This window comes from Phymastichus coffea, unplaced genomic scaffold, assembly GCF_024137745.1.
Source record: "Phymastichus coffea isolate CEN01 unplaced genomic scaffold, Cenicafe_Pcof_1.1 PCOF00057, whole genome shotgun sequence".
Taxonomy (NCBI): domain Eukaryota; kingdom Metazoa; phylum Arthropoda; class Insecta; order Hymenoptera; family Eulophidae; genus Phymastichus; species Phymastichus coffea.
Genome location: NW_026706868.1, coordinates 1,714,713 through 1,739,377, shown reverse-complemented (window position 1 = coordinate 1,739,377; position 24,665 = coordinate 1,714,713). Strand labels below are relative to the sequence as shown.

Below are 24,665 nucleotides of genomic sequence, written 5' to 3'. Positions count from 1 at the left end.
GAGAAAGAGAGAGAGAGAGTGTATACGAAGTGCAGCTGGTACTTCAGCTTGGTATGGGTGGATGACATTGTAGTTGAAACATCTAGCCAGCTGCATCCATTAGCTAGCTCGCGCTTACGAAATGACTAATCCCACATGAGTAATTGCTTATAACTTTTAACGCAATCATTAATAACAGTTGAATAGGAGGGTCAAACAGGTGCAATTTTTCAAAGCGCAGCTAGATTAAATGCCCGTATCCCGAAAGTGCTCGCTGCTCTCGAATGTGTAGGAAAGGTATACGCGACGGATCAATAATACTGTCGCGCGAAATGATGACTTCAATGACGCAAACGTATACGAACAGTCGAGATTGCAGTTTCGATATTGCATATTTGATAATAAGACAACTGCCGAGAGCGATGTTTCTACAAGCTCATCACTGTAAAAATGTATTCCACTATATGCTTGTATCGTCGATAAAAAAGGAGAATAGTAACTCTCGTTTCCTTATTGGATATAGCTTTAGGGCGGTCGTAATCTTATCGATATAAATTTACTGAAAGGCTGAAAGCAGCGATGAATTATACGAGGAATCTCTCGTGCAGCAAGATAAATGATCTAAGCTTAGAATGTGCTTTCTGCGCTCGAAAAACTTCTCATTCGCATTTTCTGGTCTTATTCGATTGCAGGCAACGTCTTCGTAATAGCGGCGATTGTGATGGAGAGGAACCTTCAGTCGGTGGCCAACTATCTGATTCTCTCGCTAGCCGTAGCCGATCTTCTGGTTGCCTGCCTTGTCATGCCTCTGGGTAAGTGATGCTCACTCTCTGCCGCATTGCACCTCGAGACCGAACAAGCAGGAAATCTCCGCCTGGCTTTCCCGGATCTGGCAATTCTTCTATTATTCAGTTTTCATCTGGGATTATTGTAGCTCGCGTTGCCCTCGGAGCTCCAACAGCAAATTGAATATAAAAGAAATGGCTGCAATCTCGAAAATGTCATGATACCGTATCAGAATGACAGGTTAACATTAAACAATGTCGTATGCAGACTTGTTCGTTAAACCGTTAAACCGAGTAAATTAAGCGATGCAAGCAAGCTGCGAAGAAAAAGGCACAAGTTTTAGTGGCGTATTGTTGGCAGGAGCCGTGTACGAGGTCGCCCACAAGTGGGCGCTCGGGCCTGAGTTATGCGACATGTGGACGAGTAGCGACGTGCTATGCTGCACCGCTTCAATCCTCCATCTCGTAGCCATTGCCCTGGACAGGTGAGTCTTTTCCGTCTTCTTTTTGCCGTTTTTGCCGTTGCCTTGCGAGAAAATCCTTTGCCAAGATTGCCAAGTCGGATAACGCGCACGCAGTGCACAAAAGAATCGATAATTCGACATTGGATATGCATCGTCGGTCGCGCGCTAGCGGACGTGATACACAAGCGTGTTCTCATATCTTTCTTTCACGGTTCATCATCTTCGTTAACGTTTCACGCGCGTATGTGTCGCTCGCTGCTACTCGATCGCATGGCGCTTGCTACTTTGCTGCTTCAGAATATCTATAAGGTGATTGAGAGCGGACGACGGATCAGCGCCTGTTTTGTACGCTCTTGGTGTGTCATAACATTTTTTATTACGTCTTTATGATTTTTACAAATACGATAAATTATTTCCTAATACCGAATATTGAACGGATTAAGTTTCGATTACGCGGTTGATAACATGATTTATTCATAACCCTAGCTAAGCAAACCAAGTTTGTTCAAAACTAATTAAAGCGATATTAATGCAATATCTCTATAAGGCAATACGTACAGCGTTATTTACGTGATCAATCTCGCAAAGAAATATCGGTGCGAGAAAAACCGTTGACATGGTACGCAAAAATATAAGTCAATCACTATGTATAAATATATTCTGCTGTCAAACAATCGACATGTTTTATCGCGATTTAAATCATTGTCCTATCAATAATGCAACTCCCTTCTCTCTCTCTCTCTCTCTCTCTCTCTCTCTCTCTCTCTCTCTCTCTCTCTTCTATGGATATAAATACAAAAAGTCATTCGTATGTTTACCCGCGCACCGAAAAGAAAAAGAAGCTTTTCATTAGTGGCGAGAAAGATCTGAGATAGCGAAGCTTTAGTTTAGACAAAAGCTACTTGTTGTCATCCTATACAGCGCGACAAACGACTCTTATATGTATGTACTCGTAGCATGTATATTGCAAAAGATCCTCGTCGGTAGTCCAGAGAGAGGGAGAGAGAGAGAGAGAGAGAGAGAGAGAGAGAGAGAGGGAGAGAGAGAGAGAGAGAGAGAAAGAGATAGAGACAAAGAAAGAGAAAGAAAACAGAGTATAGAGAGATGCGATATTTCACACGGGGATGCGCGTATTGGAAATTCACGGCTCGTATCTCCCTCGAGCTTTCTTTATTTACAGCGCGTAAGCTTTGAGGCTAGAAAAGATGTATTGACCAATTTGCTATGGGGAAATCAGCAACTTGTATCTACCACATGTAAAGACGCGCGAATATATACTGCACTTTTGATTTTTCGCGCACGTAATATTCTTCTTGATTTTCCTTTTTCTTTTCTTTCCCGGCTTTACGCCAAGAATCCTCTATAAGATTATTTATCGAAGGCCATTATTCTACTGCTGATGAAAGCTGCATTTGGCTTTCTTTCTTCTTCTCTAACTATTCCACAAAAACCTATTAGTTTTTATCGGAATAAACAAACGAAGAATAAGCATTCATCCTCCTGTTTCGCAGTTGTTATATGTTGGTCGACAAACGGATGTGCAGTTTATGTGTGGTTTCTCAATTTCGTTTTTCATATATATTCCTCGTGGTAAACTTTATCAAAACCCGCCGAGTTTCTGTAAACGAAAAAAGATAGATAGAGTATCAGCAGCAGCTGCTTGCGTTTTTTTTCTCTAGTAGCGCCGGCAGCAAAATCACTCGGGCTCGCAAATGATTTGCTGCTCCACTGGGGGAAAAAGGAGTTTACCCGCGAGCTATTTTAGCGCTCAGGTGTCGATATACACACATAGCTCACGTCATCACACTGCAAAGCCCTTTTTTCTTGTCTTTCTCTTTGCAAGCTTCGAGGAACATCGAACAAAGGATCGCACTCGCCTATACCTTCCATCCAAAGATGCAACTTGATAAAACTTGTAGATACTGTTGGCAAGCTTGCCTGTCTTTATTAACGCTGAATAGTTTTAACTAGCGCTCATTGGCTATTGACTTACTTTCCACTTTGGCTTTCAAGTTTTTCTTCATCTTATCAGCAATTTCAATTTGCGCACTTTATAATAAAAAAAGGAATCTTTATCTCTAACGACTTATTTAAAGATTAGGTACTTAAAAAATTTGGAAGAAATAAATCTATAAGGTATAGAAAATAATAATCACTGTATCAAATCTGCACTGGCAAGTAAAAGACTATACGCAAGGCGAAGATTAATCTCGGCAGAATGTGCATAATTTACGACGAACGGGCAAGATTGCTTCACCATCCTTATAACGCATAACAGATAGACGCTACTCTTGTGCGTCTATCTTGTCGCGAGCTCACCGTAACTGCTAAGCTCGCTGCGTTACTTGTACATTCGCTTAGTTTTATTACGTAGGATAAGATGAGCTTACAAAGAAGTAATGCTTGCAAATAATTTGCAAAATAAACTTATAATCTCCAAAATAGTCCGAATGGTTCTCGAGAAAAACTAGCCGTAAAATTAAATTCAAGTTGGTACAAGACATACACCAAAATAAAGAGCAATTAGTACATGCGCACAGAAAAATAAGTAAGATAGCCAACGCGTATTCCAAGAACTTGCGCAATAAGAAATTTCGTGCGTTGCAAAGACGCGCCTTTGATTTTCCTCAAGAAAGTTGAACGTGGAAAATAGCAGTTGTGCGAGTGTGCATGTATACAAGACAAAAAGTTGTGGGATGGTAGTCCGCTGGTACGCACGTTAACATAAATCTCGTTTAGCGTCGGGGCGCGTAAATTCAAACAGATGCTTGCTTATGGAATAAAAAAAGCTACGTACTCCCACGAGCAGCGAGCTTCATTATCCAGTCGTAGACTTTTTTCTCGACCTAAGAACTCGCGCGTGACACCTTAATTACGTAATTACTCTGCGTCTGGGCACTAATTATTATCGCCCCCTCCCCCTCGCCCCACCCAATTTCTTTCCGACGGCAATTACAGTTACATTTTACCGAGCGACAAAGTCAAACTACAAATTCGTTATTAACAAGCGACAGTTAATAGCAGTTTGACCTGACTGCATTAAAGAGAAAAATAACACGCCATTTGTGTTCCATTCGTACGCGATGGGTATCAGATTTTCAGGACAAATATGATAAATATTGTAGTAGTTCTATTAGATCTGGATGTGTTTAATTTACAAATCACAAGTCATGATCAAGTAAAATTATTTCAGGTTTAGGTTTTAACGACATAAAAACGGGAATACTCGGTATTTATCTGGCATAAAAAAATCCTGTCGAGAAAATAGCCTTTGAAATACTAGTTCAGATAGATTTACAAGTTTATTTACAACAAGAGACTAAGTGCAATTAATGAAGAACAGAAACGAGAACAATTATAATATAATACTAAATGACGCGGCTGTCAAGAGATCTCGTACACAATTTTAGCAAAGAAAGGCGCTCAATGGCTGTACAAAATAGCGCTGTTAAATTGCCATTCAAAGAGAATATTCGTTTACTAGCTTGATGCCAACTCAGTGATACGATGATCCAGAAGGGAGGTATTGCAACGCAAGAACAGGTACATAACAGCTCCGACGTCACGGGCAAAATACTGTGATGCAGCTTGATTTGCCAATCTGTTGGACTCAGTCATTAGTACCTTACAGATGCATTGCATTGCTGAATACCCTGAGATACTTTGCAAGAAAAACTCGTGTATACACGGCCGATTTCCACGCTGTCTTATACAAACACCCACGAGAGATGACGAGCCACACAATCAGATAATCCACACTCAAGATCGTAGAAAAAGAGAAAGAGAGATAATTAAAACCTTTGATAGGCAGCCAGAGTAAATCGTACTGTTCACTGTCCTCGAAAACACTGGCTCGTATTACTCGTTTGTTTTCCAACAACCCGTGGAATCAGTTCCCTACCCCTTTTGGGTCCTCTCAAACGGACCGATGAAGGTTGCAGAAGTAAAGGTATTATTCAGTATAGACGCTCTTTCTCGCATCATAGTCACCGGTCGACAAGAATTATTTTTCTTAATTACCGGACGTCGAGGCAGTCCCGCCGCAAGGCTGTCAAATACGTGCACGATTTTAAAGATTGCCGGGACTGATGCGCATCCCCCGTTGACGGTTTACTTATTTCGTATGCTCGTGAAGGAACTGTATTAAGCAGCAAATAAGTGAACTCGCATTCTCCCCTCCTCTCTCTCTCTTTCTCTCTCTCGGAGCGCATATGCCGCGTATACGCCTCATAAACCCATAACAGCTACATTGTAGTCTAATGCGCGAGCGAGCGAGCGACAAGCTTTTACCGATATACATAATACATGACGCCAATTTATAAGCGAATCCGTATTATAGTAGCGGCTGTAGGCGACGTCGGTTGCCAAGCTTTGTGCGCGAGTAAATGCATCCTCCAATAATCCGTAAAAGCAAGTTAAATTGTCCGACGAAACGCAAAAAAAAACAGAATTGATTCAACTCCCTGCTTGTTCTTTGTTGACAGTTCTAGTACGGAAATTTTACATCTTGACGTAGATACGTCTTTATAACGCGCTTTACAACGTTACCCGTTCTGACCTACTTACAGTCACGCTCTTTCTTACATGTTCCTTAAAATCCAGATCGATGGTGTCTCTCTTTTATAATGCTACTGTCCTACTGTTCACCGCTAAATGCCGTCTAATGTTTGAACATCGATAGTACACCAAAAAATACTTGATGCAATCTGTTAAACAATAAAATTGAAAGCATCATTTTTAACAACACTAATTTAATACATTAGTGCTAGTAAGACCATTCGAAAGATTAATCTTTCAATTACGTTAATAGCCATCGATCACACGTACGTAAGCCAGATTTTACTTGACTTTGTAAATGTCTAGCACAGCGCAAAATTTCAAGTAGATCATTGTATCGAGCAAACTGAAGCAATTAACTCAAGTACTTGGCAAGAACAGCCAAAACACAATGCTCTCGAAAGCGATCGCTTACTTTCAATTAAACGACCTCTTACAACCTCGCGTGACTAATTTTTCATTCTCAACGGTTGCATTAGCTAACGTATAAGCAATAATCAACAAAAATATCATCGTATTAAACAATAAAAGTGTACAGTGGGCGTACCACTCTGGCGTTTCTCTCTTTTGTACTAACCAAATAGCGAACCATAGGTATCGCACACTTCTGGCAGACCACAAAATAGGAAAAAAGTTCCCGACTGGAGAGACGCCCTCTGTTTTTCAGTCGGATACTCGATCACTTTCTATCTCTCTCTCTCTCTCTCTCTCTCTCTCTCTCTCTCTCTCTCTCTCTCTCTCTCTCTCTCTCTCCCTCTTTCTCTCTCTCTCTCTCTCTCTCTCTCTCTCTCTCTCTCTCTCTCTCCCTCTTTCTCTCTCTCTCTCTCTCTCTCTCTCTCTCTCTCTTTCTCTCTCTCTCCCTCTCTCCACACTCACCGGCTACAGAATTAATCCGATACTACACGTACGTATCTCAATTGCAGGCGGATTTCCATTCGGGTCGTGCGTTTTTTACTAGCTTTGGATTTGTGTTAACTTGAGCTTATGCTTGTTACGGTATATACGCTGACATTTCACTAGTTTATAACTGTATTCATTGATTCGATTGTGAATTTTTCAAATGGAGCAGAAGCAGCATAGAAAATCAAAAGAATTAATTCAATAGCGATTTCAGTGAACAGGCTAGATGTAAACAGAATTTAGGATTCGTTCGAGCATTTCCAAATTTATCACTAGCGCTCGAAAACAAAAACACAAACGTATAAGCAATAAATTCATCTATACGAACTACAAGCAAATTTCATTGGCTTTATTATTCCTAAGGTGTGCTTAAACTTTTTATGTCAGAGAAAACCGCGACGTGAAGAAATTGGGTAACATGAGTCTTGGCGACATCCAATTAGCGAAGTAAGATCGTAAGCTCTCACACAGGTTATATCATACACGTTGGGCTTACGAAAAAGTGGAATGATCTCTTAAACTTGTCGCTGTTGCTGTTTAAAGAGAATAATTAGTGGTAGTATCATTTAGTATCATTTTTAAGTGCACTCGTATCAATTGCACTCACACATCTAATGAGAATTCTTTAAATTAAGAAATATTTGGATATTTGTCAACGTGTAAAGTGATAAAATTTGGCAATGTATACGATGCATTTCAAATTAAAATTAATGGATCCTGAAAACTATTATTCGATTGGCAACAAATTCCACCTTAACAAACAAGTAGCGTAACACTACGTATAGTCATACGCAAAATACAAATCAGTTTTCCATTGACACATTGTTGCAGGATATTGGGAATGCAAGTAAATTTCCGCGCAAACGAAAATCATACATTGTGTTATCCAAGAGAGTCAAGCTTTATTAAACCACAAATCGCACGAACCTCAGGCATTTAACGTCCACTCAGTAGCGGTCGCTTTGTCCCTTGAGCGTATCTCTGTCTCTGCGCATTATATCGTGCAAATATTCGAAGTATCCCCTGAAGACCAAAGCCAACAAATTTGAAAAAAAAAGAGAGAGCGAGGGCACTGGACGAATACGCAATTTAACGAATGGTCACCATCATCGGCGTGCATATTCCCGACGGCGGTGTGGCGCGTTTGATTAATGTAGGGCGTCAATCTTGCTCCATCTCGCGAGATTGCCGCTCCCAAGCGTATCATATACTTTTTTCGCTCTCCCTCCCCCTCCTTCCTCCCTCTCTCTTTTTCTCTGTCTGTCTCTCGGCAGCTTTTGTCGAGTCTCTTTGTGTTGTTCGTGGCTTTTTCTAACAGTCGAGTATCTCTGAATCGAGAATTGGAGCAGCTGTCTATTTACTAAGAGCACGCTCTCGCGCGTGAGCTTTTCATATCGCGAGCGCGTGTGGTCGTGCAAGAGTTTTGCATGCGGTTGTGTATTGTACTGCACTGGCTGCTGAGACTTATTACCCAGGTGTATGTGATTTTCAGAAATGACAACAGCAACATATTTTTCTTTCTCAAAATTCTCCGTCACAGCCGCCGTGAATCCATTAAGGTTAATCAGAACTTTCATGGTAAACTTATTCGACAAACCAAGAAGACAGACAAGTCGAGGTTGGGCAAAGGAAAAAATAAGAATTCTCGTGCACATGAGGGTCTGACTTATGGCGCAAGTGAAATATTTGTTTTCGCACACAGTTTCCGCGCATGAAATTAGCACGCGCGAAATCTGCATTTCGTCGAAAGCTCGGAACTTATTATCGCAGAGCTGCTACTCTCGTCCTTCGTAATGCGATAGTCGGAATATTATCGCGAGGAGATTTCCCTGCAACACGCTGCGGAGAAGTAGATTTTCCAGGGACTGACGTATCTGATCTAATAACCTCTTTGCGCCTGCCGCTCGAAAGTTTCTAGCTCGAGCACCTCAAAAGTATGACGGGTGCTCAGACTCATTCAAACGGTTTTCACGGGTCTACATTTGGGATGTGCCACTTGCTTCATATTATATTTGACAATGAAATATTGCTTGCGTAAGAATCGAAGTGCTGATTTTGCGGTTTATTAGCATTTTCAATAGGGCAGGGAGCATATAAAAAGAATTATTATTAGCATCACTACTTTCATGATGTAGATTATAATTTTATGTCACGTTTTTACTTTACCGCTCATTTTCTAAAGTACATCACTAATGCTATACTTGCTTACGGCATCCACTTTCAGATATACTAAACTATTTTAACCAAAGATTTAAATTTTCCAGCTTAACGACAACTCGCTGCTATGTCATGAAAAGCTTTCGAAAAATTATATTACTTCGCGACGCTGCAAAATATAGATATAACGTTGCTCTCGATCTCTCGCTAGCAGCTAATGCTTAAAGGTCATGTCGAATGAGTATCAATGAGTATAACTACTCATTGAAAGCTGCAAAAATAGATAAACTATATTATTTGTCTATCTGGCCGTTCAATGAAATTATTTTCTCTCGTTGTTTGATTTCGACTCGATGCAATAAATACACAGTGCTCAAAATCGTACAAACGCATCTGATTAGCGAATAAAGCGAATGACGTATTTAAAAAGCAGCGATTTTTGGGAGATGAATGTAGCATCGTGCGCACGGACACATGATATATATCGCCGAGAGCGCGTCTGCGCAATTCGATGAATATTTAAGAAGGAAGGAGAGAGAGATAGTCGTCGACGCGAAATTCTGTAGACCGTTTGAGAGATTAAGCTTGTCTACGAGCGAATAGGAGCGGTTTTTTCGTTCCCAAAAGATCTTGTATTCTAGTTGCGTGACCTTCGTAGCTTCGCAAAACGCTGCGAATTAAATAGAGATCTAATCGAATTCGGATCTACACCTAGATAGAGTTGACGAACAACTAAGTCGCGAAATCAGGAGAGTAACTTTCTCTCATTCGGAGCGAAAACCTGAAAGCTTTGAATATATAGAACCACCACAACCAGGTATTCCTATCAAAATAAGAGGAGTACTTGGCGCAGCGTAACGCAGTGCGCATTATACACACCACCGAAAGTCACTTTAAGAGCACAATAAAGCACTCTGTGCGTGGCCCTCGTAATTCATAGGTTTCGTTCTCTCCTTCTCCCCCATTGTAGCAGCAATTGTGTTAAAAGCGCCGCCTCTCTCTCTCTCTCTCTCTCTCTCTCTCTCTCTCTCTCTCTCTCTTTCTCTTATCGTGCGCTGAGCAGCTTTTGCGTGAAGGCGCGAATTACTCGATTGGCTTTACGAGTTGCACACGCGAAGCCGTATCTTCGAGAAATGGGCGAATCCACCTGCTATACAGCTTTGTTGCTTACACCTACTCAGCGATGACCGGCTTTGCGAGCAAAAAATACCGTGTAATGAACTCCGTTCATTTTTACGATACTTTTAGCTAAAAATAGACATAATCTTCCTTTTTCTAAGTTTCCAGGTCGAATGCCTATGTATAAAAACAAAATACGTTTTTTAAGCTGGAATACTCGTAGAAAAGTAAATCTTATGTTTTTAGAGATATTCATTTGAAAATGTTAATCACAATGAAGATAAGTTGTGCATTGTTCTATTCAAAATTCTAACGCAAAATTCGATAGAAATTGGCATTTTTATTTTCTCATAAGCATCAGCATAAACAAACAGTAAAATTCTATATTAACGAAAATCTGCTTAGTACTATTACGACGTATGCAAAACAAAGTCTATATGTGAATGCAGTGCAATGAAATAAAATCTTATTACTGAAAATCCCGTGGAAAATGCTCGGCGAGGCAGATCAACAGATACAAACCAATTAACGAAGTTACAGCGAACATTTCCGCTCTCTTAAATTCAACTCACTGCGCAAATCCTATCGGCGTTTCGTACATTCAACGTCGTTTACGCTGCAAATACCTCGTGTTAAAAAAATAAAATGAAAATTCTTTTAATTGAATTGAATGGATAAAATGCGAACAGTCAACGTTACGGAAAAAATCTCATTTCCAAAGCGAGGAAAATGCCGGTGTGTTAATTCTTATACGATTCAATCAAACGAGAGAGAGAGAGAGAGAGAGAGAGAGAGAGAGAGAGAGAGAGAGAGAGAGAGAAGAGTAGTTTTAGTTTGACCAAAGCATGTATGTATCCAAAAGTGGGTCGGTGTTTAATTAACACTGGGATTCAAGAATAATCTGTGTAGACGACGGTAGCTAGTAAAGATCGGTGTAATGTATTAATTACTTTTGGCAGTGCTACATGCACAGGCAAACTTTCCTCGCTTATCTGCAATCTCATTCTCGCCCCCGGTCAAGTTGACGTCAGCGAAAGAATAAAACATTAAAGTCCTTGCGAGCGGAGCTGAAGGGAAAGACGACGCAGTTCGTCAATGTCACTGGGGGAAATGCAAAGGGCTTTTACTTTGAAAAGTATATATTGAGCAGTCTAGAAAGCCACAGTGACGTTTAAATTGAAAACGAGAACTTTCAATTACATTAAGATAAACATTTTGCCGTGTCGGCCAATTAAGCACTTGGTTGCTCTTCCATTCATCTTCCAATAAAGAAAAGGCGCATGGTAGCTCCTTGGCGCAATAAAATTATGCCACAACCCTCATTGCGAACGAGACATTTACTTTCCATTGTCTCTAAAGTCATAAGCGCACGAAAGTCAACGTCAGAGCGTGAATTTCGACGGACTGCACAAAAGAATTAAAACAATGAGGTGGTAGCTGAGATGACACGCTCGACCGAGTCAAGTTTAGTGCGTACGACATGCCACCTCATTACGAAACTTTACAGAGAGCCGGGGGACATAATAATCTTATAAATCCTGCCGGGGCAAATGCATTAAAGTATCGTCTAACTTAAAACGAGATACAAGCAACGCAAGCGTTGCCCAATGAAAATCGCAATTTCCGCCGGCGGAAATCTGCGCGACAGTATCGCGTCCACGCTGGCAGGGAAAAGGCGCTAAAGTGTGGCATAGGCACGCGCATCGCTGATCCCATTGTCTCGCAGAATGCGCCGCCGGCATAATTGCTTGACGTCAAACGTTCAGCGGTTTCGCTGAGCGCAAGCCGAATAGCTACACCACCATCGATCCTCGCTCTTTCATTCTTACTTTATCCTTATAGCATTATAACATTATACCGAAACAAAGACATCGGCGTGCGAACGTTATCGATGAATTTTTCAATGAAAACTACTCTGCATAATACGTGCGTGAAACCGTCTCAGCGTATTAGCCGAGCGATTCAATTTTCAGATTTAAGAGTGAATTCGCGTAGTAAATCCGGAAGTAGTCGATTTTGACTTGATTTAGCGCACATCGCCAATATGACTCATTGATTATGCAATTGGCGCAGACACACTAAAGGTCGCGCATTTGATAGGCACCCGAAGTAATTAGTTTGCGCATTAAGTAGGCTCTTTGTTCGGGCGGCCGAGTATTCAGCTGTCTGCGCGCGCGCGGATCGAGCCCGCAGATGACACGAATGACTAGCACTCTGACCTACTACTATACCTAGAGATGGATTTGTGGGCTTGACACGGCGGAGCTTGCATACGGGACGAGGACGATCTACGACCGATTTCAATGTCTCCGCGTGCTTGCTCGCTTCGCTTCTGTGGTTATAGAAAATTTTACGGATATTTCCACTGCTGCTTTTGACCTTGTCATCGTTACACTCTGTCTCTCGCGATTTAATACGCTTCTAGGCAGTTTCAAATGTAAATAATGACTTATGCTGATGGATAAGTGCAAGTCAAAGCGTTATTTCGAAACTTGCGACAGCGACAGATGCCGAAGTTCAAACCAAATTGCAAAGTTACGCCGAAGAGGCCTATCAGTTTTCACGTTCGTCAATCCTGTAAGAAATACCTAGCTTGCAAAGATGAGCAATTTTATCAAAGTTTTTATCACAGAGTAATTATTATTGAGCGTATACTTTTCACATACAGCACATCTTCTCATGAGCTTGACACGACATTAAATGCTCGCTCAAATCAATCAACAAAAGTTATTATCAGCATACTACAATCTCTCAGTGTTTTGCCTTTGTTTATTTTCTCGGTATACAACGGCACACACGTCTCCTATCTCGATGGAAACTGCAGCGTAAAAAACTTGCAAGCTCGGAGATATCGAGCTTGCTCAAGCACACATATACACAGAAGCAAGCAAGCATCGCTGAAACAAACTTCAACTAGCATCTCCAAAGTCACGACAGCACACAATGGCCTTCCATTGTGCCTTAACAATACCCTACGTCTCCTGTCTCCCGATCAATCGCCTAATCCACGTTCAAGTAAACTAGCTTCGTTATCGATGTCGCCAAAATATCAGCGAGTAAATTTTCCACATGTAGAAAAAAGTTGTAAATGACACGAAACACTCCAGAGAGTGCATATGCAAGTGGCAACTTGTTCTGGAGTTTTAGCTTAGGTTTTGTCAACGTTGCAAGTGCAAGAGCTTCAGTTTCAAGCGCGCACCGACTCGCGCGCGCGGCGCGGTGATAATTGTATTGTACAGGAGACGACATCGAAATTTTGTGCTAGGGAAATTCATTCTTGACGTAAATCTTTCAAGAATTACTTTCAACGTCGTTTGATGCACACGTAGACACTTTTCCTTTTTGCACTCTGAGAATTTCATTTTGAATTTGTCAAAGTCGTTTCATGCAAAAAATTGTGGCACAATCTTTCGTGTGAAATTCAATTGGAATTCCGCTTTTGACGCATTACTAACTATACTGCTGTAATTCGTACGATATGTCCGAGTTCAAAGAGAAGAATTAACAAATATTGAATTTTGGCAAACGTTCTTGGGATATTTTTCAATCATGAAATAATACCGTCTTGAAAAATTTATTAAAATTTTCTCTAATAATGAATATTTTTTTTATTATCCAATTTAATTTACAATCTGTCGGTGAACAATAGGTAAATGATTTAATAACTTTTATAATTTTGTTTCGAGTCTACATTACGCGAAGATACTTCACTATTGATTAGTACCAAAATGTTTATTTTAAAGAGCTTGCTTTAGATGCATATAAATAGTGTTTTGTTGAAACTGAAGAGTATTAGTATCGTGAGCATTAAACTTTTCACCATACATTAAATTATTAGGGTGTTCTTCTAGTTGGTTGGTATATTTTGTTAAAGTTGCTTTTTATTTCTTCTTTTACTTTCTATACGTTTACATCCTCCCCAGATCAATACCACGGTATTTGTTGGTTGTTTAAGAGTGTACTGAAAACAGATTTCTTTTCTAAGGTGTAGGTTACCTGAATTCACTTGGTTTCTTTTATTAATATCCTCTATTTCCTAAACGACAGTAATGCCTTGTCTAAATATTTCGGCATATTACTAAAGACCTTTGTTGGATTTGAGTGGGGTGTTAGAATAGCTGTATGGTTAGCATACATAGAGGTGTTTAATGTTCTCCATGTTTAGATCATGGATGTAAATTAAGTATAATATGAAACCAAGAATGCTTCCTTGAAGAATGCCTGCTTTTATCGGGTACAACTTAGCGATTTCATTATTTAATTTAACAACGAATTCTTTACAATTTAGTTATGAATATCGTAAATATCGTTTATTTGATAGAATTTTATTAAGTTTGTATAATTAACCTTTATCCCTGACTATCAAAAGTTCGAGCTACATCAAGAAATACTACAATGCCGTATTTGCTTCTTTAAATAGTATTTTTGATTTCAATAGTGAGCCTGTTTATTTGTTCGATCCTAAGGTGTTTATTTAGAAAACCGAAGTAATGATCAGGTATTTTGTACTGTTCTAGCAATACTTTATTTAGTCTGCTTTTTTGTATTATATTTTTCAGAATTTTTAGAGTATTGACAACAGGCTAATTGGTCTATATGACGAAACAAGCTCAGGTAGTTTACCTGGTTTAGAAATAAAGTATAATTATTGCAACTTTCCACACAGCAAGACAGTAATTTAGACTAAGTATTTCGTTTATCACTATTGTAATTTTTGCTTTTAAAGATGGTTCTTTAAGTATCTTTCTATTTATATTATCGTGTCTAGGGCTCTTTTTGTTTGTAAATTTGGCGATTTTGGTATTTATTTATTTTGCTTTTATAAACTATAAAATATATATATTTCTTACCGTTGCTCACTTTCGTATCACTTAGGAGCGTAAGTTCTTCTTCTCTTATTATACTTGGTTGCGGAGGGTTAAATACATTTTCTAGGTGTTCAGGAAAAGTGGTAGCTTTATCAGTATTTATTCTAGTCCACGTTTTATCGGTTTTTAAGATAGAAGGGGGAAAACTTTTATAGCTGTTTAAGTGTTTTGATAGCTTTACAGAGTGAATTGTCAGATGCCTCGGAGGTAGATAAGCAAGCTTTCTAGGTAGTTATTAATACTATAGTTATTAATTTTTTTGAGATCTTTTATTGATCAGCTATACTTTGATTTATGTAATAATAAATACTAGAAAGATGAGATTCTTTCATATCTTTTGTCCTATTTGACGACAAAAATCGATTAGACGTGTACGTTTATTTAAACATTTTAGTTTTCGACGTACAAACATATGCTGAAATAAGCGCTTATCTTATATTTTCAAAATTCAAAAAGTAGACTGAATAACATTATTTCGATGATGATTTGCAGGTACTGGGCGGTGACGAACATCGATTACATCCACCAAAGAACAGGACGTCGCATAGGCATGATGATAATTGTGGTATGGCTGGTTGCATTTCTCGTTTGCATAGCGCCGCTCCTCGGTTGGAAGGATCCTTTATGGGAGGATCGCGTTAACAAAGAAAAAAAGTGCGTGGTCAGCCAAGATGTTTATTATCAGGTAATCTTAATAGTTGAGATAAACTGGAAAATATTGAAAACCAAGTAGATAAGAAAAAGGAAATAATTATCCTTAGTGATATTTATCAACTACTTGTAGGAAGAACAAAACGTGAGATAACGAGCGTATACAATTTTATTGCTTCAGATATTCGCGACGTCATCGTCCTTTTACCTGCCACTCTGTGTCATACTTATCCTCTACTGGAGGATATTTCAAACTGCGAGGAAGCGCATTAGGAAAAGACCCGGTCAGCCTGTAAATCCACAAGGTATTTATTGCATTCGCACATAGCTTACGCAGAACAATCGATATCGACGGCAGATGCCTGACCAAACTCGATTTACTCCACGTAACACGCCCGTTCTATCGCCGACATCCAGTGTTCGTTTGACTCGTGCCTAACAAAACACTGCTCCGGCCGTGTTCCGCTCGAACTGCACCTATGACATCTGACATAAGCGCCTGACGACTCAATTCCCAGCAGCAAAGCAATAAGTCTTGGCGCGTCAGAGAATGGGCCTTCCAAAACCATCATTTATTTGCTCCTAGCCATAAATCCACATGGCAAACAATAGTCAGAGAGACAGAATGGAGCAGCTTTCGAATCGTAATGCATGCGTATGTGGATTTACAGCGACGCGACCGATGGGCGGACCACCGAGGCAGATGGGTAGCAGTCACGCCGTGGGCGGTGCACTTGCCCAAGCCCAAGCTTCCGGCGGTATCGCCGCAGCCGTCGTAGCAGTTATCGGCCGACCTCTGCCTACCATATCCGGTAAGTGGCACACGTGCATAGACAGAGCGCATAGCCGCGCCTGGCTTTTGTTCAACAGCAATAGCCTGGACAAGAGGTGTCGGCACCGGATTCGTAAGCTACGTTGATTTTCACGTTTCGACTTTAAATGCGCTATTTGGTCCAATGATTTTACGATTTGCCATTCAATGCTGATTGTTATGGTGCTCACCGTAAAACGCCAGTAACGATGATTCTTCGGAAAGCATAAATTCATTAACGGAATTGTAGTAATGTATCCGAGTAGTAACACATGATACGTTAATGGTGAGAGTATCGCTTTACTTCGACCGATAGCAATTAGCTTTTGCTATTAATTGATGCAAGCAGCGCCAGTAAACATTGATTACCCTAGAGCTTATAATTGGCTGTATGCGATACTCGACTTTCGAAATCCCAAGGATCCGTGTTCGGTTGTGATACTTCGTATATGTACCTGTGCTATTATATGTTTGCTCCACGTGCTCTAGGGGCTTTTGGATGGTAAACGTTCGATTTGCGCGACCGAAAACGCATGTTAATAAACTCAAGCCGAACCCGATATGGAATCGATCAACCAAGTAATCGTCGTATTGCGCATCACTTTTTTTATCGCGATTGTATATACGTGTGACTCAACGTATGGAAAAAAAGTTTTTCATCGTTATTTTTTCGATTCGTTTTGTCGCGCACGTTGCTGCACTAATTGTATTTTTTTTACGCGAGCTTCACCGATTTTGAGTAACGTGATTTGATATATTCCAATGTTATCCTTTCGATGTATATACACTATACGCTTATCTTTTTTAGGGAAACATTTTTCATTTAATTTGAATCTCTTTGCAGTCCTTTAAAAACTCTTCTACCGGTTCACTGAATTAAGAAAGCACCCAACCAGCGCAATAATTAACAAAATAATTGCTTTCTCTGCTTTAATTGCTTTGAAAATTTTGAGTGATCAAACGAAAGAAAAATATGGTTTTGTGTCTGTTAAGTAGAGACAACCACAACAGCATTCACGAACGTAAGCTCGACGAATACATCACCCGAGAAGACATCGTATCACAATGGCTTGGAACCAGAACCATCGACGATGGAGGCGTCACCACGACCAACACTTACACGTCGTAAGAAAGTCACCGCTGACTCGAAACGAGAGCGCAAAGCGGCGAAAACACTTGCCATTATCACGGGTGCTTTCGTCGTCTGTTGGCTGCCTTTTTTCGTCTTGGCCATCGTTATGTCGGCCTGCACGGACTGCTACATCAACCCCTATTTAATTGCCTTCCTACAGTGGTTGGGGTAAGTTCAATGTGACTGTTTTCATCCTCTTAATTGATACTGGGAAACGATGTAAAAGCAACCGTTTATTTATCCAAGTTAATTAATGTTATTCATTAGCCTTTAATGATATGGCTCGCTTAAGCACCGACACTTGACTCGTAAAATATGTTATAAGCTTGTTTATGACAGGAATGTAAAAAATACATTTCAGGCCAACATTTTGCTTTCAATGACGCTGCGGGATTCAATCGGCTATGAATAATTTACGGTATTTCGTGTAACTCATAGTTAATTAATACAGACATCAGTTGCAACGCTGAAATTCCGTGAATATTATTGAAATATCTTGCTGGATGGAACTGATTACAATGTATATCCATTGGTGCCAATCACGGCAAAATCTGAAAATCCCATGTGTTTAAATTTAAACGGTTTGAGTGTGCAAATGTGACGTCACCTATAAGAAATACATTATCTCTGAATTTAATGGTATAAAAGTGTTTAAAATTAGTGACAATTTATTTCTTATGGCTGATGTTACATTAAACACTGAAATTTAAACAGACGGCTTTATCGTAAATATGCACGAAATATCACGTACCGTGATCATTCCAAGTGATAAAAGGAGCTTGATTGTCCGATGTTGATCGGCAGGTACTTCAACTCGACCCTCAACCCGATCATCTACACGGTCTTCTCGCCGGAATTTCGCAACGCCTTCAAGAAGATCCTGTGCAGACATCGTCGTGGAGTGAATCGGCGCCTACGTGTGCGCCACTACATGTAGGATTGGGTGTATCTGACGGCCCTCTCGCCTCGCGTGCGTAATAACGACGAGCCGAGTTTACCGAATACTGCCATTCGCACGATCAACGGTCGTCGCAGCCGGCGTAGTCGCCAGAGACGCCAACGAGCCTTTTGAGAGTGCACAGACTCGTTCTCGACTAGGACGGCGGAAAAGAGGGACACACGCCTATACTCGCGCGCGCTGCTGCAGCTTTCACGAATTTCTGCCGCTACCGCTTTCTTCTCGCTTTCCATTTGGCTCGGTAATGTTCTGAGCGCGACGCGCCAGCTTCCAGCTTTGCCGTCTTTTGTACGCGCTGCTTAGTTTCGATGTGTTTGATGTTTCAGCTTCAGAGTCAAAAAGAAACGTTTTCCAACGGATTTATGCCGAATGGAGCTCGGGCGCGGGCCTTTTCTTCTCCTGTGACAACCGACAACCTACTTTTCGGCATGCTTTCCATCCAAATTGACGCAAGCATGCCGATTCTCGTGATCATTTCGCGAGAAAGCGAGGCAATAAAGAAACTGCCGGCATTTGAATAATTAATCATGAGTCAGCAGAAGAATCGCAGGAGAGAAAGGCGAGAGTGGCAGCGAGGCAAGCTTCAGCTCTTTGGCCCATAAAACATTCAGATTTAGCTCCCGTAAAACAACCTGTGGCGCGTGCGTAATGCCCGAGCTAAAGCCTCGCGCGAACGCGCGTAAAAGCGAGAAGAAAGAAGAAGAGTCGGATGATCGCGGCGCAATAAAAGCGGCGCCGGATTTATCTGCATCGCCATAAAACGCGCTAGAAGAGGCGAGAGGCCGGCAACGATCGAGCCGAGTTTGCAGTTTCAAGCGCAAAGAATTTTCATCAAAATACTCTTCTCTCGGCTCGCCAAACCAAAGGACAAGGAAACTCAAACTTATTCAGCGCATACGACTGATGCAAATGAATCCCCTATCGTAGATATAGTACAGCAGCCAAACCAAACGAGACGAAGCTTCGCAACGAAGCGCAAGCTCTATCAAATTATCAAAATGCCGATGTCTTTTCTACGATGTTCTATACGGCGCGCCTTACCTCTTAAGTATACATCTTCCCAGTCGTGTACATATCGAAATAATTAGCCTGAAAGAAGTGCCGCTACCGAAAGCCAATGTTTATTTTCGTTTTACTTTCATTCTTTGTTTTATTTCATTCAGTAATATTCAGTGATCGTATGAAACGAACTTTCAATTATTTTTATACGAAATGCTTGTGTATAAATTATCATATTGAAGAATCATTCCAACAAATCACTTTATAATTAATGTTTTTTTACGTATTTTTTTATTGGTGTCGAGAGGCGTAAACGTTTATATTAAAATCTTCATGTGTAGATTAAAAAAATATTATTAGCTCATATGTTAATGTTAACTATGTCGAAAGAGTTTCCAAGGTAAACCAATTAAACAATCGAAATCTATTCCGTATTGTTAGATAAACTACTTAAAAGCGAGAGCTATTAAATTTGACCGAGTTTGCGGTACAAGCCATATTATCACAATGACAGTAGTCACTGTACTGATTCATATAGAAATATACTTTTTCTAGAAGATTCATACATTTCCAATCACATCATTCCTTTTACGATACGAAGGCTATCTCTTACAATCTTGTTGATAGAGCTATCAGATTATCGCATTTCAAATATCATACTCATAATATAAAATTGGTGAAAAAGTTACTAAAAAATAACGGTTAGCCTGACGACATTAGCCCAAAAACCATACAACATAGATTACACTGCATACACACTGAACAAAAGATAATAGATAAAAAATTATTATGTCATTAACAAATGAATTAATAAATTTTCTAAGTTTATTATATTAGGCAAGAATAAATAGCTCTATGTGCAAAGTCATTTATGAAATCAATTATCAGAATTGCAATATATCATTCGTTGAAAAAATAACTCGAATACTACATAAATGTAGAAATTAACGCAAACTCTATTTAGAAAACAATGATAGTAAATCAATATTAGCACAACATACGTTGGAAGAGAAACACAATATTAATTTTGATAAAGTTGAATTATTAGATGGCGAAAACAACAAACCGAAACTTGCATTTTCCGAGACGCTCCATATCTATAATAACAAATACAGTCTAAATAAAGTCTACGATACTATTAAGTTGAAAAGCAGCTTTAAGACTTCTGTGGGCATAGTTAACACAGTCGTTTTTTAACAAATCTCGGATCGTACGCATCCGAAAAAACGACAACGTAATTATTAGCCTAATCAATAGCTTCCATACGCACACACATATCTTGCGGTTTGAGTCACCTTATTGCTGTCTATTCATGTTTTCCTTTCACTTTGACTTCACGGCCCAACCCAATTTCTTATCCCTATCTTTAATGTTCTAAGTACTTCAATCCCTCCAAAGCCACTGAACCACCGTTTGTTCATTCTGACTCTCGCTAGATATCTTCTAGCATGAAAGTAAAATTATCGATGTACATTTATCACAATATTGACTTTTATCGTTCTAAATACGATACCGCAAGAATTGTAGGTGTTGAAAGTTCAATTAAAAAATGTATTTAATTGTTTGCACAAGTCTTGGCTTGCTTTTCAATTTTTACACAATTAATCTCCATTTGGTGTGCTTACTAAATGTATTGACATTAATGTATTGAGAGGTATTTAACTAACTGCAAAAGTGCGAATTATGCATGAATTATTTAATGAATGGTGAGACATGTACTTTGTGATTTCGATATAATTGATTATAATTTTTATTCGTTGCTTTAGATATCGCGAACAAGAAAACACGAAGAGTTTTCGAAACATATGTGGAAATTTTTAAGTAAATAAAAATTGCTCAGTAGGATTCGATTGATTAATTGCAAACCACTAACACAATTAGTGGCATTACGAGTATTCTGAAAGAAAAAGAAGCCATATTTGAAAATTTCGTTAAAGGAAAAGAGATTGTGAGAAAATATTCGCTAAAAATGTTTTCGTCAGAGCGTATTTCTTTTACATCCTCGATCTCTCTGTCCAACCAGAGTGTAGTATAAAGACAAACTAAACTCTTCCGTCAACCGCAGGCGTACACACAGAAAAGGGACTAAAATACTAGGTAGTCGAAATGTATAATGTATCGAGGTGTCATAATTTCTGCTTACCTGGAACACACTTGCAAAGAATAAACTCGCCGAGGAAGAATAAAGATACTTATATTTAACCTTTTTTTCTCGTTGACATCTCTTGAAGGTGGCGTTCAAAAAAATTGAAAGATTTAGAGATTGATATATAAACTCGTCGTTGTACATAATATGGTGTTTGAATGATTATTCAAAATTGTTGGTGAATGCATTTCTAAATTTTGTATAATCAGTTCCATGTTACATAGGTTGATAAATTACGAACTCGCGATTGGAAGGTAATTATTTATAGTCAATATAAATTTCTCATTCATATAAAAAATTTGTAATTGAAATTTTATAATTTTTACAATTACAAGGTTAAACATACCGAACCAATTGTGCTTCTCTGGCACTAAAACTGAGATGAATGTAGGCATGCATATATTAAAAAATGTAAAAAATTGAAATACGAAGTCTCAAGTCATTAGAAACTGAAGCACTGTAAATAATACTCCAACAAATAAAGAAATGTTTTTAGCTATGCAGTAAAAACTTGCAGGGCAACAGGTTTTCACACCAATCTATAAATAATCAAAAAACATAAGACCTTTATTTTTGAAAGCAATCTTCGTGTTCCATGCAGCTGTAGATCGTTTTCTGTAAATTCCTCATCTAAATTAAAGTAACAAGTTGCCTTCATTCACATTCCATTTCTACTTTCCTATCGGAAACAAACTATAAAACACTCGTCAACAACTGTTTTGATGATTATAACTACAAACTATTTTTCAACAAAACAATAAAAAAAGTAAGAGAAAATGAATATAAATGGCAATAAGGTACTTAGTACTGTATGTTAATACACTATAATTTTTTAATGATTGCATTAGTCTGATTTATAGAACAGCAAAAGAGCTTTCGTTGAACGAAACTATATAATAAAGTAAATAAGTATTATCAAAATATTCTGTGATTGGCTAACTAAAGAAATAAATAGCGCTACCGATCACCTATTATGTATATATCATGCGAAGATAAAATCATCGAGAACCCATATAGCCTTCAACACGTTGATGGACTTTCCAAAGTAACGAATCAACAGAAAAAACTGAGATGTACAAAAACCTCTCGTTATCCACGAACAATTCTAAATGTACTATTTATATGCGAATACTCTTTGTACGTATATAAAAACTATCCTAAATTGTTTTTGTGATACTGTTAAAATAAGCGAACGTTGAGAAAACAAAAACAAAAATGGATTTTATCAAAAATATGTATATGTACGCAAATGAGACAAAAAAAAACGAATGTAAAATTCTATAACTGTTGCAAATAATAATTGTACCATACGACAAATATACGATTGTTTTCTTATTTTTATCTCTACTAAACGTGACTGAAAGTGTAAATATGAAAATATTCCTGTTAGTGTATAACCAAAACTCAATATAACAGTACCTTCGCGAGCTTATGGCAATGAAAGCTCCATCATGGTAATTGCAAGGAATAATTACACGAGATACACTTATATCCTCGAGTTTCGCCAAGTGTAAGTGCCCATCGTTCAGATCCTACGTTCTACGTAAAGGCTGCGCTCAGATAGTAGAATCGTTCTACATGACGTAACGAGTTCGAGTTTACGGTTAATTAGCCGATTTAACATTTCAGTTTTATAATAATATGCTACTTGAAACGGCTGAAATAAGCTTAAAAACATGAAATCCCTAGAAGTAATTAACAGTATAGTCTCAAATAAAAGTGTCTCTCGATTTAGAGTATCGAATATGAGGAGCGCACAAAGAAATGCGTCGTCCGCAAGATCTGAAATAAGGGACAAGGAGAATGAACCAAACGAGGTTTTCGAGTGCAATATCGCTGTCCATTCTTGAGATGACAAATTGGCACGCAATATTCGGCTGAAAATCTTGATGAAACTGAATGAAACTTTAATAACACTCCGAATGAACGTAGAGAAAACTTGATTTTCAGCCGAGGCAAAGCGTCCCTATATGCGCGCAAGCCAGCTGTCTGTTTTGAAGTAAGTATCCTTGGCGTTGCGCGCGTAGGTTAACTTTCCTTAATGTAACTTTCAGTATCAATACTTTCCGCGAACTGAGGCTTATACTTACTTCAGTGAAGCTCGAAAACTACTTAGACCTCTTCCGTAACCTACGACGTTGCAGCCGCACACAACATGGATACCTCGATATAGATACTTTTTCGTCTCTTGGTCGCCCAGGAAGAAAAAGAAAGTCGAAAGAGAGAGAGAGAACTTCGTCTGTACCGCACGTCCACCATATAAATAATAAAAACTCGCAGTTCTGTGCTATATGCTCTGTCATGTATCGACAATGAGGCAGTGTTTTCTCAGAGTGAAACTCGTAAAAAACGCGATACTGGATAAGGATATTGCAAGTTTCGTGTTTTTTCCTATCTCGCGGGGGAAGATCGTCCAGTTAGGAAATATCTTTTCTGTATTTACAAGCCACTAATATAGTATACGCACGCAAAAAATGGGTTTTGTGATGATTGTTACTGATGATAAATAAAGAAGCTTACAGGTGAAAGTTGTCAGATTATCGTTCTTGTACTATTTATTTGGTGACTCCTATATTTTATACATTTCCTATACTTCATCAAGTGCCATTAATTTTTTACATATATTATTTTATTTGTTTATTAATGCAGGGTGATGCTTTATTGCTTTATACAAAATAAATAAAAAATTTAATCTACAACTGGAAACTTCAAAAACAAATGCACTTTTGTTCAAAAGTAATAACGAAGTATCCAAACGGAAGAACAAAAGTAAAATAAAAGTACGAGTGTTTGTTCGAAAATTTTCATCGTCCAGATTGGGCAATTACTTGATTTAATCAACATAATCAATTGAACGTACGTACTTTGAAATAAAATGACAAAAAAATGAAATACTCCGTATTCCTTTTTTTTACTACGATGAAGAAACAAGTTACTTCTGTTTTCGGATCAATAAATGTTACTCTTTGATTTATCAGTCAGTCTGGGTATTTCTTTCACAATAAACAAAAATATATAGCGGTTTTATGTCTAAAATTTACGGACGTTCCGAAAAATTCGCTCGCCTTTGCAAGACAATAGTTGTATATCCTTTTTTGAAAAATAAATCAATAAACTTCGATTAGATTTTTTTTTACAT

At 38.8% G+C, this 24,665-nt stretch overlaps 1 protein-coding gene across 2 annotated transcripts; it reads left to right on the top strand.

Annotated features, from left to right (window-relative positions):
* The first annotated feature begins 668 nt into the window (after positions 1-668).
* On the top strand, positions 669-24,055 carry LOC131666199 (5-hydroxytryptamine receptor-like). Of its 2 annotated transcripts, XR_009302080.1 has the most exons (8): positions 669-791; positions 1,126-1,249; positions 15,322-15,514; positions 15,662-15,785; positions 16,152-16,292; positions 17,285-17,591; positions 18,228-18,622; positions 18,708-24,055. XR_009302080.1 is itself a non-coding variant. In XM_058938638.1 (7 exons), the coding sequence occupies exons 1-7, from the start codon at positions 701-703 to the stop codon at positions 18,358-18,360; spliced, it is 1,113 nt and encodes a 370-aa protein (XP_058794621.1). In that variant the 5' UTR covers positions 669-700; the 3' UTR covers positions 18,361-18,673. The 2 variants fall into 2 exon arrangements, 1 of the variants encoding a protein (XP_058794621.1); XM_058938638.1 differs by lacking the exon at positions 18,708-24,055 and having other exon boundaries at positions 18,228-18,673.
* The last annotated feature ends 610 nt before the right edge of the window (positions 24,056-24,665 follow it).

Coding starts and splice junctions, on each gene's coding strand:
- LOC131666199 (XM_058938638.1), top strand. CDS start 701: ATGGAGAGGAACCTTCAGTCGGTGGCCAACTATCTGATTCTCTCGCTA. Junction 792..1,125: donor CTGCCTTGTCATGCCTCTGG/GTAAGTGATGCT, acceptor TATTGTTGGCAG/GAGCCGTGTACGAGGTCGCC. Junction 15,515..15,661: donor GCCAAGATGTTTATTATCAG/GTAATCTTAATA, acceptor TTATTGCTTCAG/ATATTCGCGACGTCATCGTC.